Source organism: Chelonia mydas, chromosome 7 (genome assembly GCF_015237465.2).
Source record: "Chelonia mydas isolate rCheMyd1 chromosome 7, rCheMyd1.pri.v2, whole genome shotgun sequence".
Lineage (NCBI taxonomy): Eukaryota > Metazoa > Chordata > Testudines > Cheloniidae > Chelonia > Chelonia mydas.
The window spans coordinates 100521024-100536692 of NC_057853.1; the positions used below are offsets into that span (position 1 = coordinate 100521024).

General features: G+C 44.0%; 1 protein-coding gene across 3 annotated transcripts in view; it reads right to left on the reverse strand.

Moving 5' to 3' along the window:
- DOCK1 (dedicator of cytokinesis 1) overlaps positions 1-15669 on the reverse strand; it is a 545102-nt gene that overhangs the window by 116909 nt on the left and 412524 nt on the right. For all 3 annotated transcript variants that reach the window (XM_037903703.2, XM_043551994.1, XM_027819633.3), the window contains one exon: positions 9366-9424. In XM_037903703.2, coding sequence (XP_037759631.1) covers positions 9366-9424 — 59 coding nt within the window. The remainder of the gene's footprint in view (positions 1-9365; positions 9425-15669) is intronic.

Here is a 15669-nt window from a genome sequence, read left to right on the forward strand (position 1 = left end):
CCCTTTATATATCAAAAAGCACTTAATTTATTTGAAAATGTCCGGACAACGAACATTCTAGTTGTCAGTAAAAGTGAGCCCTAAAAAAATTCTGAAGGTTTGACACTTTTAAAAATGACCAGGGGTTCAAAATGAGCGTCATAAATTGAATAATATTACAACATTAATAATAGAAAGGCCATAAGAAGACAAACACATAGCTGCAGAGCTGGAGTTAGAGCCTTGGGCAGGCAGATTCAGCATACTGTAAGGCCTCTGTCACTTAAGCCAAAGGAACATATTTGCCAGCACTAAAAAAAAGACCCATTTAAGTTCTTTCAAAGCAGCAACTACACAATAGAATGCAACCCCGGCAACCTCAAAGGCAGTGTGGCTTTCTCTGGTCATGTGGGAAGGTGTTGTGGCACCTTTAAGGGTTCCCATCTCCTTCGGATTGGAAGGGAATCATCACCTGGGCTAGGGCTGGCCAGAGGGGCTCAGATAAGTCATTGCCCCTTGCAGACAAGAGGGAGGAGCTCTTTCTCACATCCGGAGCAGCAGCATCCAGTGAATCAGAGTTGGATCCTTTTTTTTTTTTTGGGTCTCCTGTGGGTATTGCCTAGTTGCCTTTTTTGGGACAGGGAAGGAATTTCCCCCTCCCTGCCAGACTGGCCTGAGAACAGTGGTTTTCTTTGCCTTCCCCACAACAGCTCCGGACATGGCTGAACAGGTCACGAGGTTCAGTACAAGCTATCACAACTTGGCAGGTGATAGGTATCCAGTGCAGATACTCATTCCACAGCCGGGATGTTCAAAAATAAACTGGAGCTGGAAATGAACTTAGGGGAAGGTAAGAAGCTGGGGAATCTAGTATCTGATACAGCGAGGAGACACCCTTCTTTGCCAGGAACTTAACCCTTATGCAAGTGCAGGGAGGTGGGGTCCCAGCAATGGGCTGGGACCAGGTTTGGATGAGTGAGGAAGGAGTGATGACCTGCACTGTACAAGTTATTGCTGGATAGAATGAGCTAAGTTAGAATCATAGAATATCAGGGTTGGAAGGGACCTCAGGAGGTCATCTAGTCCAACCCACTGCTCAAAGCAGGCCCAATCCCCAAGTTAATGAAGTTGTGGCCCAATTAAACAGCATCTCTCACATCTTGTCATTTTCCTTGTGTGTCGGGGACAGTTTGCTCTGACATACATATGGTGCCTAAACCTGCTCCTACTAAAATCAATGGCAAAACCTCTCACTGATGCGCATGATGGGAACAAAAGAGGGTCTGTAACTACCACTGAAATCAGTGGGACTTGGATCAAGCCCAGACCTACATACAATAGAAAACTGTTGACACCCTTGATTAATTACAACTTATTATGTTTTTTGTTTCTTCTCTCATTTTTTTTTACTACTTCAAACTTTTTGATTAAAGCCCCCAGCCTTTAAGTGAGGGTGCTGTTAGCTCATGAGTCCCAGTGATCAAAGCTGTCACTGTGTCACACAGGGAGAGAAGTTCTCCCTCAGGTAGCCAGTATAGTATATAATTAAATTGTCTGTATGAAGTCTTTTTTATATAGGCTCTTAAACAACCAAACAGGCTTCAACAAAGATTATACTCCTAGACTATTACAAATATTTGAAATGTGTTGAAACTTATGCATTGCTGCTTTCTAGTACAAGAGGTTTTTTTGCTATCCGTATATTGGCACGGACACCACAATAGTAATATATGGTGAAAAGATGGATATTTCTGGTATTCTTTAAATAATTTCAAATAAGCCCTTTACTTTGCCTTGTACTGGTCTTCACTGATGCATATAAAGTATGCCACAGTTGCTTTGCACCTGCTCTGGTCTACAGAGCTCCAAACCACCAGATACGAAGCCTTAATCACAATATTTGCAGTCATAAACTGACAAGATAAAATGGGAAATTTCCAGTCTGAACTTTGTCATTTATTTTGGATATCAAAAGTCACAGCTACTTGGTTTCATCATATTTTTTGTACAATGATAGAATAACGTTATAAACGTGTTCAAGGACATACAGAAATAACAACTTTTCACTTTTGATTTTGTTTCGGAGCCATATGCAACAGTGATTTGACTACTCAGTGTAATAAACACTGTCAGACATAAAAATGTTGGTAACAATAGGAATCTATTTATTACCAATGGTAATTCAGTATTCTTAATCTTTGCTCTGAAATATATGCAAGTAATGCAGAGCCAGGGAATAAGCAATACCAGCATACTTCTTCCACCAGTAATAAGAGGGAGGTGGAATGAGGAAAGATTTCTCTTCAATGGAGGGTGCAAAGTGCTAGTTGGAATGGGATAGAGTTTCTAACCTGATAGTTAACTTACTCTTTCCCCTTTTGTTGGGGGAAAAAACCAACAGTTTACCAAGTCCCCTAACATGTAAAACTCCAGCATAAATTAATAATAATACTGTGCTCATCTACAGTATGTTGCAGCTAAGGATCAAGCACAAATAATAAATAATCAGAGCCTCACAATACCTCTGTGAGGCAGGTAAGTACCATAATACCCATTTTACAGGAGGCACAAAGCAATTGGGTGACATGTCAAAGGTCACCCAGAGTCAGTGACAGGAGTAGATACTAAGAGTCCCAATTCATAGTCCCATTATCTTTATTTAAAAGGAAGGAGGGAAATGAGTCACAGAACTATTGGCCTGCACTAATCTGAACATTTTAAAGGGGCAGTACATGGTTGGTGCAAACATGTATTTCAAAGGGAACATTTCATTCTGCCTTGAAATAACAATCTGATGGATGGAGAATCTGGGTGCCCACAGGCTACACACAGTGAATGATGTGTGTATATAAAGATATAGATTTTACCTTTTACTTTTGTAAATTTTGGGGGAGGCGCAGAGGTTTAAATATTGCCTTGGCAATAGATGCTGTAGAAATTAGTAAAATAAATAACAGATAAATAAATAGCCTTAAGGTTGGAACTGTGAAAGAAGATTTCGGTGAAAATTGACAGAGACTGAGCTTTGCTGACCTGACATAAGGGAACGTAATATTTATTTTGCTATCTGTCTGTCAAGTCATATATTATTGTGTACTCTGCTTTATTTTGGTCTCCAGCCACTAATTCACTGAAGACACCTTTAACAAAAAGAGAATTCAGCTGTTCTCAAAAAGGCCTCTTTTTTCATCACTACATAGCCCTGCAACAGAGTGAATGGGAACACTTCCTCCACGTCACATAAATATGCACGGTTTCTCTCTTTATATATGCTGCACTATTTTTTAAAGTTTCATCAAAAATGGTTTCGCTATTTCTGAGAATGAAGTTAGTGTAAAATAGGTGTATTTTGCTAATTTTAAAAAATCTGATAATTTTATGAACAGCTCTAGTGCCTCCAAAGTTTGGGCCAGGAACTTGTAATTTGGCAGATGGCGAGTCCTAGAATCACAGTGACATCGTCTGTTTTTCCCGTGAAATTCCATCCAGGTATGGCTAACGTTATACCAAAGGAATATTGCCATTTGTATGTGCACAGCAGAACTTGTACGATGTGCCTTAATTTTCTGAAAATTCCAAATGTGTTGTGCATGCTCCCAGGCCCCTGCTGATTCTCCATCATCATTCTGAAGTAGCCACACAGAAAAAACAGTTACTGACCTGTTCTGTAACTGTTGTTGTTTGATAAGTGTTGCACATGTCCATTCCACTTCAGCTGAGTGTGGGCACAGAGCAGCAGAGTTGGAGATTTTTCCCTTAGTGGTATCTGTTGGGGTGGAGCATGCACCCTTTGCTGCCTCACACTGCTGCACGATGATATAAGGGGTGGAGCTACACTCAGTTCCTTCTTACCAGAGACACTGATATTGAAGGAAAGGAAGGTGGTTCATGGGTCATTTTCATTGCACATGTCCATTCCACTTCAAGTAACTCACAAGTAGTTCAATCTGGAGGTGGGACTGGAGTCTACCTGAACAATGACTGAAGGACTATCTGTCCAAATTTTCTGTCTTTTTAGGAATGCTGAGAAATGGCACAATGAGTCACAAAGGTACGTACCGATGACTAAGTTGCAGCCCTACAAATGTCTAATATAGGCGCTTGAGCCAGATAAGCTGCAGATGTTGCTGGAGATCTTGTGGAGTGTGCTAGCACTCTGCTTGGTGGGGTTATGTTGGCAGTGTCACAGCACACATGATTACAGGAGGAAATCCATAACAAAATCCTCTGAGTGGAGACGGGAGGCCCTTCATCTTGTCTGCAACTGCCATGAACAGTTGAGATGAGGCCCAAACTAAGGCCTGACCAAGTAAAAAGCTAACACCCTTCTGACATCTAACGTATGGAATTTCTCTTTGTCCTTATGAGAATGAGGCTTACAAAAGAAAGTAGGCAAGTATACCACTTGATTGAGGAGGAAGTCCAACACTACTTCAGTAAACATTTTTGGATTCAGGCACAAGTATACATTGTCCTTATAAAAGGCTGTGTAGGGAGGGTCAGCTACCAAAGCTTGTAACTCCCCACTCTTCTCGCAGGGGTAATTGCTACCAAAACCACCACTTTCACGGATATATGAAGGAAAGAGCAAATAGCCATTGATTCAAAGGGTGGACCCATCACCCTTGATAACACAAGATTTAAATCCCAGGGAAGGATAGGATCCATCACTTGGGGACATAATCTGTCCAGACCTGTTAAGAACCGGAACTCAATCACCTTGCAGTCTACCTGGCTCTTGAACCAACCTCTCACCAACCTGTTGTTCAGCTAGGGGAATATGTGTACTCCTCTTTTTCTGAAGAACACAGCCACCACTGCTATGCATTTTTAAAATACTCATGAGGCCATGGATAGGCCGAATGGCAGGACTGTAAATTGATAATGGAGGTAGTTGAGCAGAAATCTTAGGGATCTCCTGTGGGTTTGATGGATAGCCACATGGAAATACGCATCCCTCAAGCTGAGGGCAATGTTGCTGGGATTCAGGAAGGGGATACTAGAGGTTAGGGTGACCATACACACTTATTTTGTTTATATATTTGTTCAGTTCTTCACAGGTCTAGAATAGGTCTTAGGCCTTCATTTGCCTTTGAGATCAGGAAGTAAAGTGAATAAAATCCTTTTCTTTGGTGGAGGGCAGGAATGTCCGCTACAGCTCCCAAATGGAGAACAGACTGCATCTCTGGGAAGAGGACAGCCTCATGAGAGTCGTCTGAAGAGAGATGAGGAAGGAGGGATGGGAGGGAAGGACTGCAATAAACAGAAGGATGTATCCCCAATTCTACAGTGCTTAGACCCCATTGATCTGTGATAATATGGGTTCAAGCACATAGGAAGTAGGATAATCTGTTGGAAAACACAGGGATAGGAGAAACTGGTGTGATGTAAACTGCCCTCAACCAGGCTGTCAAACCGACTGCTTGGCATTACTGGACTGCCTAGAAACACCGGCAGAAGAAGGACAATGAGGAGATAGAGGTCTCCTCCTATGATTCTTCCCGTTCTTCCTAGAATGGTCAGGGTGCCTAGACATGAATGACTAACATTACTGGTATGTTTGAGGGTGGAACTGTATTTCTTTAGGCAGAAGCATATAAATCCCCAAAGACTGTGAAGTTTCTTGTCAGCCTGCCGAGATAAAAGGGTTGGACCCTCAAAGGAGAAATTCTATATAGTCTGCTGGACCTCATGAGGAAGAACTGATGATGGAAGCCATGAACATTTGCGCACCATTACTGCAGATGCCCTGGCTCTGGCTGCTGTATCCATCACATCCAACACAGCTTGAAGAGTGATCCTAGCCACAAGCCTGCCATCCTCCAATACAGTCTGAAACTCCCGCCTGACACCTTCTGGTAATTTGTCCATGAATTTAAGAGCATTGCTGCGGAGCAAGGCTTGCTGATTTGAGATACGAAACTGCAGACTAGCAGTAGAATAAATCTTTCTACTAGGGCTGTCAATTAATCGCAGTTAACTCATGCGATTAACTCAAAAAGTTAATCATGATTAAAAAAATTAATCATCATTAATCGGAGTTTTAATTGCACTGTTCCCGAACTGAAATTTATTAAATATTTTGGATGTTTTTCTACATTTTCATATATATTGTATTATGTTGTAACTGAAATCAAAGTATATATTTTTATTACAAATATTTACACTGTAAAATGATAAACAAAATAAATAGTATTTTTCAATACACCTCATACAACTACTGTACTGCACTGCAATCTCTTTGTCGTGAAAGTGCAACTTACAAATGTATTTTTTTTTATTACAAATGCACTCAAAAACAAAACAATGTAAACTTCATAGCCTACAAGTCCACTCAGTCTTACTTCTTGTTCAGCCAATCACTAAGACAAACGAGTTCATTTACATTTACAGGAGATAATGCGGCCCTCTTCTTATTTACAATGTCACCAGAATCTCCATTCAGTCCTCTTAGTTATCATTGGCAGAGATGATGGCATCTGCCACAATAGCCTTGTGGGCTTCCAAATACAGCTTCGTTTATAGGCAGAGCATACGAGATGGTCCCACTGACTCCAACATGTCCACCAGTCTATGGGAGCTCTCTTGCACTACCTCCTCCTGGATGTCTAGAGAGGAAGCAACCATCTTTAGCAGGACCTAGTAGGCCCTATAGTAATCCTAAAGAGAGGAAGCCACCACAGATATTGCTGCCTCATACGGTGATGATGACAAGGAGATAAAAAGGGAGTTGAGATGGAGTCTCTTGTACCTCCTCTGCGGGAGGCTCTGTCAGGAAGGATGGTCAGGTTCAGTACCAACCTTGGATCGGGGGAGTAACCTCATGATTCTCTGCATGACAGCTATCCTAATGTCTGTTCGGGGATCTGGAGGGAGGAGGAAGCAGGGAGGCTCTGGTGCTGGAAGGGAACTTTCATGGGTTCCAGAACAGCCATGGGTAGGATAGGGGACCCCAACCTCTATCAGCCCATAGATCTGGGTCCTTGGACTACTGTGGGACCTCTGCCTGGTACCTCTTGTTGAAGATGAGTGATGCCTTCTATTCCAGATGCGAAGGGCACAGGAGTCTACTTCCAACTCTGAGGAAGAGCCTGAGTTGCCTGACCAGGAAGGTGTAGAACCATGCAGTATTGAGGACTGGAAGTATGTCTCTGGAGATGTAGGTACCAGATACAGCTTGTTGGGCTTGCCTCTAGATGGCACGGACGAGGAGGCACTGGACAGTCTGAAGTGGGCCCTTATATTGGGAGTTGGATACTGCTACTCGCAGAGGAGCCCAACAAAGACTGCAGATTCATCAGTACCAGAAGATCTGTCTCCAGAACAGCTGAAGAATCTGGTACTGAGAGGCATAGGAGATCCCGCACTGCAGCATATGCCTCTGGTGTCATGGATACTCAACTGTTCTCCAAATGCTGCTAATGTTGCATCGAAGGGGTTGGTACCACAGAGTGGGTAGGCCTCGACCACAAAGGCACCAGGGTCAACGACCCCATGCAAGATGAAGTCGGTACCAGGGAGCATCTTTTCTCCAGGGACACTCTACCCTGCCCTCCAGCCAGCTTGCTGGCAGATGGAACTGGGGACCTTGATCTCCTGGTGGAGGCTGGCTCCTTTGAAGCATTTTGTCTATGTTTCTTCCTCAGTAGTGGGGAAGGAGAGCGGCACTGACTCTCCACAATATTTGTATAGCCACTTCTGATAGAAACAGAAGCTTTTGGCTCCCGTCCTGAGTGGGAAGGCTCTGATGGTGGGCTGAAGGCTGCCTTCATGAGGAGGTAACACAGTCTCACCTCTCTGTCCTTCTTAGTCTGGGACTTGTAGTCTCTACATATTTTACACCTATCCCAGATCGGGACCCTCCCCAAGGCACTTCGGACACCTGAAGTGAGGGTCACACACCAGCACTGACTTCTTGCCGTGGATGCAAGGCTTAAAGCTCAAACACAGAGGCATGCCCCAGTAATGGGAGCCAGTGCCCAGATACACAGGAACCAACACTCTAAGTCAGTGGCTCTCAACTTTTTCAGACTACTGTACCCCTTTCAGGAGTCTGATTCATCTTGTGTACCCCCAAATTTCACCTCACTTAAAAACAACTTACTTATAAAATCAGACATCAAAATACAAAAGTGTCACAGCACACTGAAAAATTGCTTACTTTCTCATTTTTACCATGTAATTATAAAGTAAATCAATTGGAATATAAATAATGGACTTGTATCTCAGTGCACAGTATATAGAGTAGTATAAACAAATCATTGTCCATATGAAATTTTAGTTTGTACTGACTTGGCTAGGGCTTTTTATGTAGCCTATTGTAAAACTAGGCAAATATCTAGATGAGTTGATGTACCCTCTAGAAGCATAGACACTGACTCTGTGGGTGCTCCAGGGCTCGAGCACCAACTTTGTGGGCTGGAGCACCCACAGAAAAAAAACTGGCAGATGCTTAGCACCCACCGGCAGCCAGTTCCTCTCTCCCCCTGAGTGTTTCCTGCCCGCTGGCGACCCCACCAATCAACTCCTCCTCCTCCCTCCCAGCATCTCCCGCCTGCCGCACATCAGCTGGAGATGCAAGGTGGGAGTGGGGGATTTGGGGGAAGGGATGGAGTGGGGGCGAGGTCTGGGTCTGAGTGGGGATTGAGCCCCACAGGGGCAAGAAGGAAGCCGATGCCTGTGTCTAGAAGACAGCTGAATAACTCTGGTTGAGAACCAGTGCTCTAAGTAACATTAAATATCTAAAATAAATAAATAAATGAAACATATTGAAAAGCTCTATTAATTATGCCAAGCGCACTATAACTATATACAAAAAATCTGAAAGGGAGAACACTTGGAAAGCAAGTCAACACAATACCACTACCGATCATGGGAGGCAAGAAGGAACTGAGGCTGGTCAGGGAAGCTTCACCCTTTATATCATCACACAGCAGCATGAGCCAGTAGAGGACACATGAAACTCAACCTTATTGTTGGTCACAGTCACAGAGAACTGAACCGCCACCATCAACCAGAATTGTTAGTTGTCAACTTTCATTCTGTCCCTTGTGCATATGAATCATGATACAGTCTCCAGTGATAGGATCATGTACACAGATGAGGATAAAAAAATAATCGAACAGTTGCCATTAACTGAGCATCAACTATCTTGTATGAGGTGAGAGTACTGTGGAAAAAATACTGTGTAATCGTGTAATAAAAGACTATCTTAATTAAGCTTGCAAGGGAAACTTCAACTCTGGCATTACCTGAAATCTGAATGCTTGACTTTGCAACTATTCTGTTATTTGAGGAAAGTTTTTTTTTTTTTAAATGCTATTTAGTTTTAAACGAATATCCACACAAAATGAGTGATCAAAACAAGAAGTGCTCTGGCTACTCACCTAGGTTATACCACATGTCTCTGATCTCAAACCCAATTTGCCTCCTCATGTCACCATACCTAAAAAGGAACACATTTCTTTATAAATGGCAGTAGGCAAAATGAACTGGATATGACAACTTGAGTAGCATTTAAAATTCTACTTGAACTTTTAAGATCCCTAAAATTCCTAAATACCAACTTATACTACTAATACCATTCATTTAGCACCATTCATTTAGTACTCTAAAATATACCGTGGTTTAAGCCACCCAGAAGATGGTAGCACAGTCAGGAGCTCTGGCTCCCAGGCCTATGTTCTAATCTCTACACTACTAGCTCTCCCTTGCAGGAAATATATTGCAATTTCTACAAAAGAGAGCACAGAAACGAATCACCTGTGGGAATCTCTCTTTGCCATATCTGCGTATTACATAACTGTCCTTTGGGAGCATGGGGGTGGTTGTGTAGATTAATGAGAGTATTTTCCGTTCTTCAGTCTCTAATGATGGGAGAAAGCATACTGCACAGCTTTACAGCCTAAAGGATATTTTATTTTTATACATATTTTTAGCATTTCTAGATTGTCCTAGAAAATGAAATGAGAAACACATCACAACATCTTATACACTAAAGTCAGCAGCACAAAGCCACAATGATTCAGGATTTTTGGATTTGAAGTTTATGCTGGGATACAGGGATGTCCTGAAATGGGGCTGATGGCACTAATGCTTCATATCCCATGCCAATACTCACTACTTAGCAAACTATCATGGAGCCTCTCTACAGTAATGAAGATTGGGGCCCAATCCAGCTCTCAGAAATCAATGTAAAGCTCCCCACTAATTTTGATCGGGGCTGGATCAGGGTCTTAGTGAGTTCCTAGAATATATTTGCTTGATGGTGTATATATTTTTTAAAAACATTGCTTTTCTCATATTAGCAAAATCACAACAGTTAGTAATTGGCAAAGGGTTGACCTGATATTAGTGTGGATTAAAGAGATTCTACTGTATTTTTACAAAGTTTGCTGCTATTTAACACTCACATAAAATCCCAGCTGAGTAGGAGTGATATTTGTTACACAAGTAAATAAAATCTTACGCTTCAAGACCCATGACTTTATTGGTTGCTGAGCAATTTCCTTTTTCGTTTTACTGCCTATACAAATCTAATTCTATTAAAATTATAATTCGTAAAACCATTATCACAGCAAATCAGCAAATTTTAATAACTAGTCTTGTCCAAGACCTGGTCTATTTACTTTTATTATCAGACATGAAGAATATGGTGAAAGTCTGTTGATCTCTTACATTTCCTCCATAGTGCAGATCATGGCACAGTTTTATGCACGTTGGTGGAAAAAGAAACCCTTATAAGGTTCTCACCTTATATGGGTGTGTGAATAATCTCATTCACAATCTCTTGCTCCGAGATTAAAATATAAGGCATTTCCAGTCCGGCCACCTCCCAAATTCTCCCTGATCTTTACTCCTTGAATCTCCTACTGTTTCATGGCTGTATACAGGAGATATGCATGTCTATATACACACACACAGAGTTAATTTTGTGTATGTATGAAACATTATATACATACACAATTTATCATGCCAGTATTACCTCTACATACATGATGCATATGTACCTTATATTACACAAACAGACATATATATACACACACACACATTATATACACACACACATTCACAATTTAAATAAATAAATAAAGACACAGAGGGACAAATATATACTGTGGAGGTGATATCCATACAACAACTTGGAAAGGTCTGTAATTCTCACATACCCATGCAATTTCAAACATAATTTACTAGATGTCTATGACCACATTATCTACCTGCTAATCTAGCTGCCTGGGACTTATTCTAACATTCAATCCCCACTCTCCCAAACAGCTTCAGACACATATATTAAAAGTAAAAAACAAAAATAAAAATACAAAATCCTCAGCCTGTCAGAGAAGCATTTCCTCCTCTTAAAGTTACCCTTGCCTGAGGCTTGGGATGTGTAATATTCAGTCCTACGCAAGTAATTACCTTTCTATATATAAAAATGTCATGATTTGAAGTCTCTTATCTTACAGCCCTGTGGGGCAAGACACAGGAAGGTACCCAGCCTCCTCAGTGGGGTCCAATACTCCCATCTAGCTCTGGAAGGGTATGGGATTATGGATTTTAAGGATGTATACAAGTTTTTAAATAAAACTCTCAGGTACATTTTGGAGGTTTTTATAGCCCTGTACAGTTGGACTCCAGGTTAATAACCTTGCTTTTCTAACACAGAGATATGACAAACAGTCCCAATAAAAACAAATGAAAACTCTCTGAGTTTACTACAGTAAAATAGCTGTAATTTATGTGGCACATAGAGAATACACAATAGTGTGGTATGAAGGTTTTATTAAATGAGTTTGTGGGTCATCTATGTAACTCAACTGTGACTCCACCTCTCATAAGTAATATCAGCATCCCAAACTCGTGTCTATGAAATACCATCCCATCATATATTCTTTCTCTGTAGTGTATGTGTGTATACATAATTATACACACACAATGGCTCAGATTTCAAAGCTATCACATGGGGATTGATTTCCATTGATTTTACTGCAAATTGGGTATCCAAATCCCTTAGGAACCTTTGAAAACCTCAACCTATATAAAAAACGCAAACTATCCAGATTTTTTCAGACTGCAGTAAGGCAAGTCTTGAGGCATGGTTATCTAAGCATAATTATCATACTTGGAATAAATAATGCTGAAATGGTGCTGGTGGTATGAGACACCACACTCCAGGAAGTTACAGCATCTCTCTGTTGTGATATGCTTGCCTATGCAGCTAAAGCTGATCTCATTGTGTTCTTTGAGTGGTTTGTGAACTCTTTGGGTTTTGAGAGTTTTTGGGTGGAGAGAGGGATTGGCGGGGATTTTATGTGCCTCTGACTGGTAGGTGGTTGGACATAATTATTTAGATACCTAATTGCTACAGCTACATTCTTGCAGTGGCCACACAGTTTTCATGCCCCAGTCCAAGGCTGTATAATATGACAGATTAAGAAAACAGACCTCATTTAGGAGGGCTTTACTGTATTATGACCCAAAGGATTTGCCTTCTGAAAATGGCCTCAAACATCTACCACATATGCAGCTTTCAGTCTTTAGGCAATGTGCTCAAATAATGCTAACTTGTGGTCTTGGCAGAGATCCTATAGAGAGGAAATGATTTTACAACATTCAGGAGATGGCTGTCACTATAAGGCCAGGTTTACGCGACAAGGCTTCTTCCTGCACAGCTATCGCAGGGACAGAGGAGAGACAACAGGGAACATAGAGGGGAAATCAAATCAGTATCTTAGATGTCTGTATACACACAGTGATTACAAATAATGTTTTAATGGTCAAATAAAGCAAAGGTTCCAAAGCAAATGTCTCAAACATCATGGTGGGGTGAATTAGAGCTTGAACAGCAATATCAAGGGTAAGGGCCCAGGCAGAGAGAGATGCGTCCTGGAAGTGAATGGATGGCTGCGCAAATTTTGTTGTGAGGAAGATTTTGCCTTCCTTGACCACAGGATCTTGTTCAGGAAAAAAGGACTGCTGAGTGTAGATAGGGTCCACCTACCGAGGAAGGGGAAAAGTATCTTTGGATACAGATTGGCTAACCTGCTGAGACAAACTTTAAACTAGGTTCTATGAGGGCAGGAAACAAAAGCCCATAGGTAAATCAAAAACATGGAGACCTGGGTGATGGGTCGGAAATCAGGGAGATCATGGGCAATTACAGCAGGGACAAAGGAGAGACAACAGGGAACATAGAGGGGAAATCAAATAGGTATCTTAGATGTCTGTATACAAATGGAAGAAGTATGGGGAATAAACAGAAAGAACTAGAAATACAAGTGAATAATCACAAAAAACGGTTACTTCTCGTAACTGTTGTTCTTCAAGATGTGTTGTTCATGTCCATTCCACATTAGGTGTGCGTGCATCGTGTGCACGAGCGTCGGAAACTTTTTCCCCTTAGCGGCTCCTGTCGGGCTGGCAGGGCCCCCCAAGTGGCGCCACTGCGCCATGCATATATACCCCTGCCACCTGACTCCCTCCGGTTCCTTCTTGCCTGCGACTCTGACAGACGGGTAGGAGGGTGGGTGGTGGAATGGACGTGAACAACACATCTCGAAGCACAACAGTTACAAGAAGGTAAGGAACCATTTTTTCTTCTTCGAGTGCTTGTTCACATCCATTCCACATTAGATGAATCACAAGCTTACCTCTGGAGGAGGGTAGGAGTCATGGAACAACTGACTGGAGGACCGCTCTGCCAACCGCCGCATCCTCTCTGGCCTGCTGGTTGACTGAGTAGTGGGTCGTGAAGGTGTGCACCGAGGACCAGGTGGCTGGTCTGTGCCAGGAAAGCTGTGGAAGTTGCTTGCGCCCTGGTCAAGTGGGCCGTGACTGCCGGGGCCGGAACACCTGCGAGCTCATAGCACACCCGGATGCAGCTTGTTATCCAAGACGAGATCCGCTGAGCCGACACGGGGAGGCCTTTCATCCTCTCGGCTACGGCCACGAACAGCTGCACAGATTTACGAAAGGGTTTGGTGCGCTCCAAATAGAACGCCAGCGCTCGACGGACATCCACGGTGTGTAGCCTGCGGTGACTCGGGTCCGTATGGGGTTTTGGAAAAAACACGGGCGGACAAATGTCCTGGCTCAAATGGAATTGCGAGACCACCTTAGGGAGGAACTTGGGGTGCTGTCGGAGCTGCACCTTATCCTTGTGAAACACTGTATACGGTGGCTCAGAGGTGAGAGCCCTCAGCTCAGACACCCTTCTGGCCAAGGTAATGGGCACCAGAAATGCCACCTTCCAGGAAAGGTGGAGGAGGGAGCAGGTGGCGAGGGGCTCAAACAGGGGTCCCATGAATTTAGAGAGGACCAAGTTAAGGTTCCAAGAAGGGACTGGGGGGCGTGAGTACGGAAACATCCTCTCCACTTCCTTTAAGGAACCGTCATGGGAAAACACCGAACCCGCCGAAAACCCCAGATGGAAGGCGGAAATGACTGCCAGGTGCACTCTAAGTGAGGACGGGGCCAGCCGCTGCTGCTTGAGGCGCAGGAGGTACTCAAGAATGGCTTGCACCCAGGCTTGGCACAGCTGCACCTGTCGGGGCTCACACCAACAGGAGAACCTTTGCCACTTGGCCATATAGGTAGCCCTGGTAAAGGGTTTCCTACTGCCAAGCAGAATCTGCTGCACAGGAAGGGAGCACTGGCTCTCCAAGGCGTTTAGCCACAGAGCTTCCACGCCATCAGGTGTAGTGATTGCAGGTCAGGGTGGAGAAGCCGCCCACCGTCGTGCGTGATGAGGTCCCGGTATAGGGGCAAGACTACTGGGGCCTCCACTGACAGTTCTAGGAGCGTTGTGTACCAGTACTGGTGGGGCCAACGCCAGGGCGTTGAGGACCACCACCGCCCTGTCCCTGCGTACCTTGAGCAGGACCTTGTGTACTAAAGGGAGCGGGGGAAACGCATACACCAAGCCACCTCCCCACGGGATCACAAACGCGTCTGCGACTGAGCCTGGGCTGTGGCCCTGGATTGAGCAGAACCGCGGACACTGGGCATTGTCCCTGGTGGCAAACAGGTCTACCTGGGGAAACCCCCACCTGTGGAAGAGCGAAAGCACAACATCCGCTCTAAGCGTCCACTCGTGCATGTGATACAACCTGCTGAGGTAGTCCACCCGCTCGTTTTGCACCCCTGGGAGATAGAACGCCTCGAGGAGAATGGCGTGGACTATACAAAAGTCCCAGAGGAGGAGAGCCCCGCAACACAGCGGTGAGGAACGGGCCCCGCCCTGCTTGTTTATATAAAACATGGCAGTAGTGTTGTCTGTCAGAACTGTCACGCTGTGACCACTCAGAGTGGCGTGAAAGGTCTGGCAGGCTAGATGAACCGCCCAGAGCTCCTTCACATTGATATGGAGTGACCGCTCTGCTCCGGACCACAAGCCTTGAGTCCTAAGGTCCCCCAGGTGAGCCCCCCATCCGTGGTCTGACATGTCTGTCACCAGCGTCAGGTCCGGCTATAGGGCGACAAAGGGGATGCCTTCGCAAACCAGAGGCTGGGACTGCCACCACCGCAGGAAATCCAGTACATCCCTTGGGGCTGTCACTACCAAGTCCAGGGGGTCCCTGCCTGGGCAGTACACCTGAGCAAGCCACGCCTGCAGAGTCCTGAGTCTCAGTCTGGCATGCCTGACCACATGCGTGCATGCTGCCATGTGGCCCAGCAGCCGCAGGCAGCACC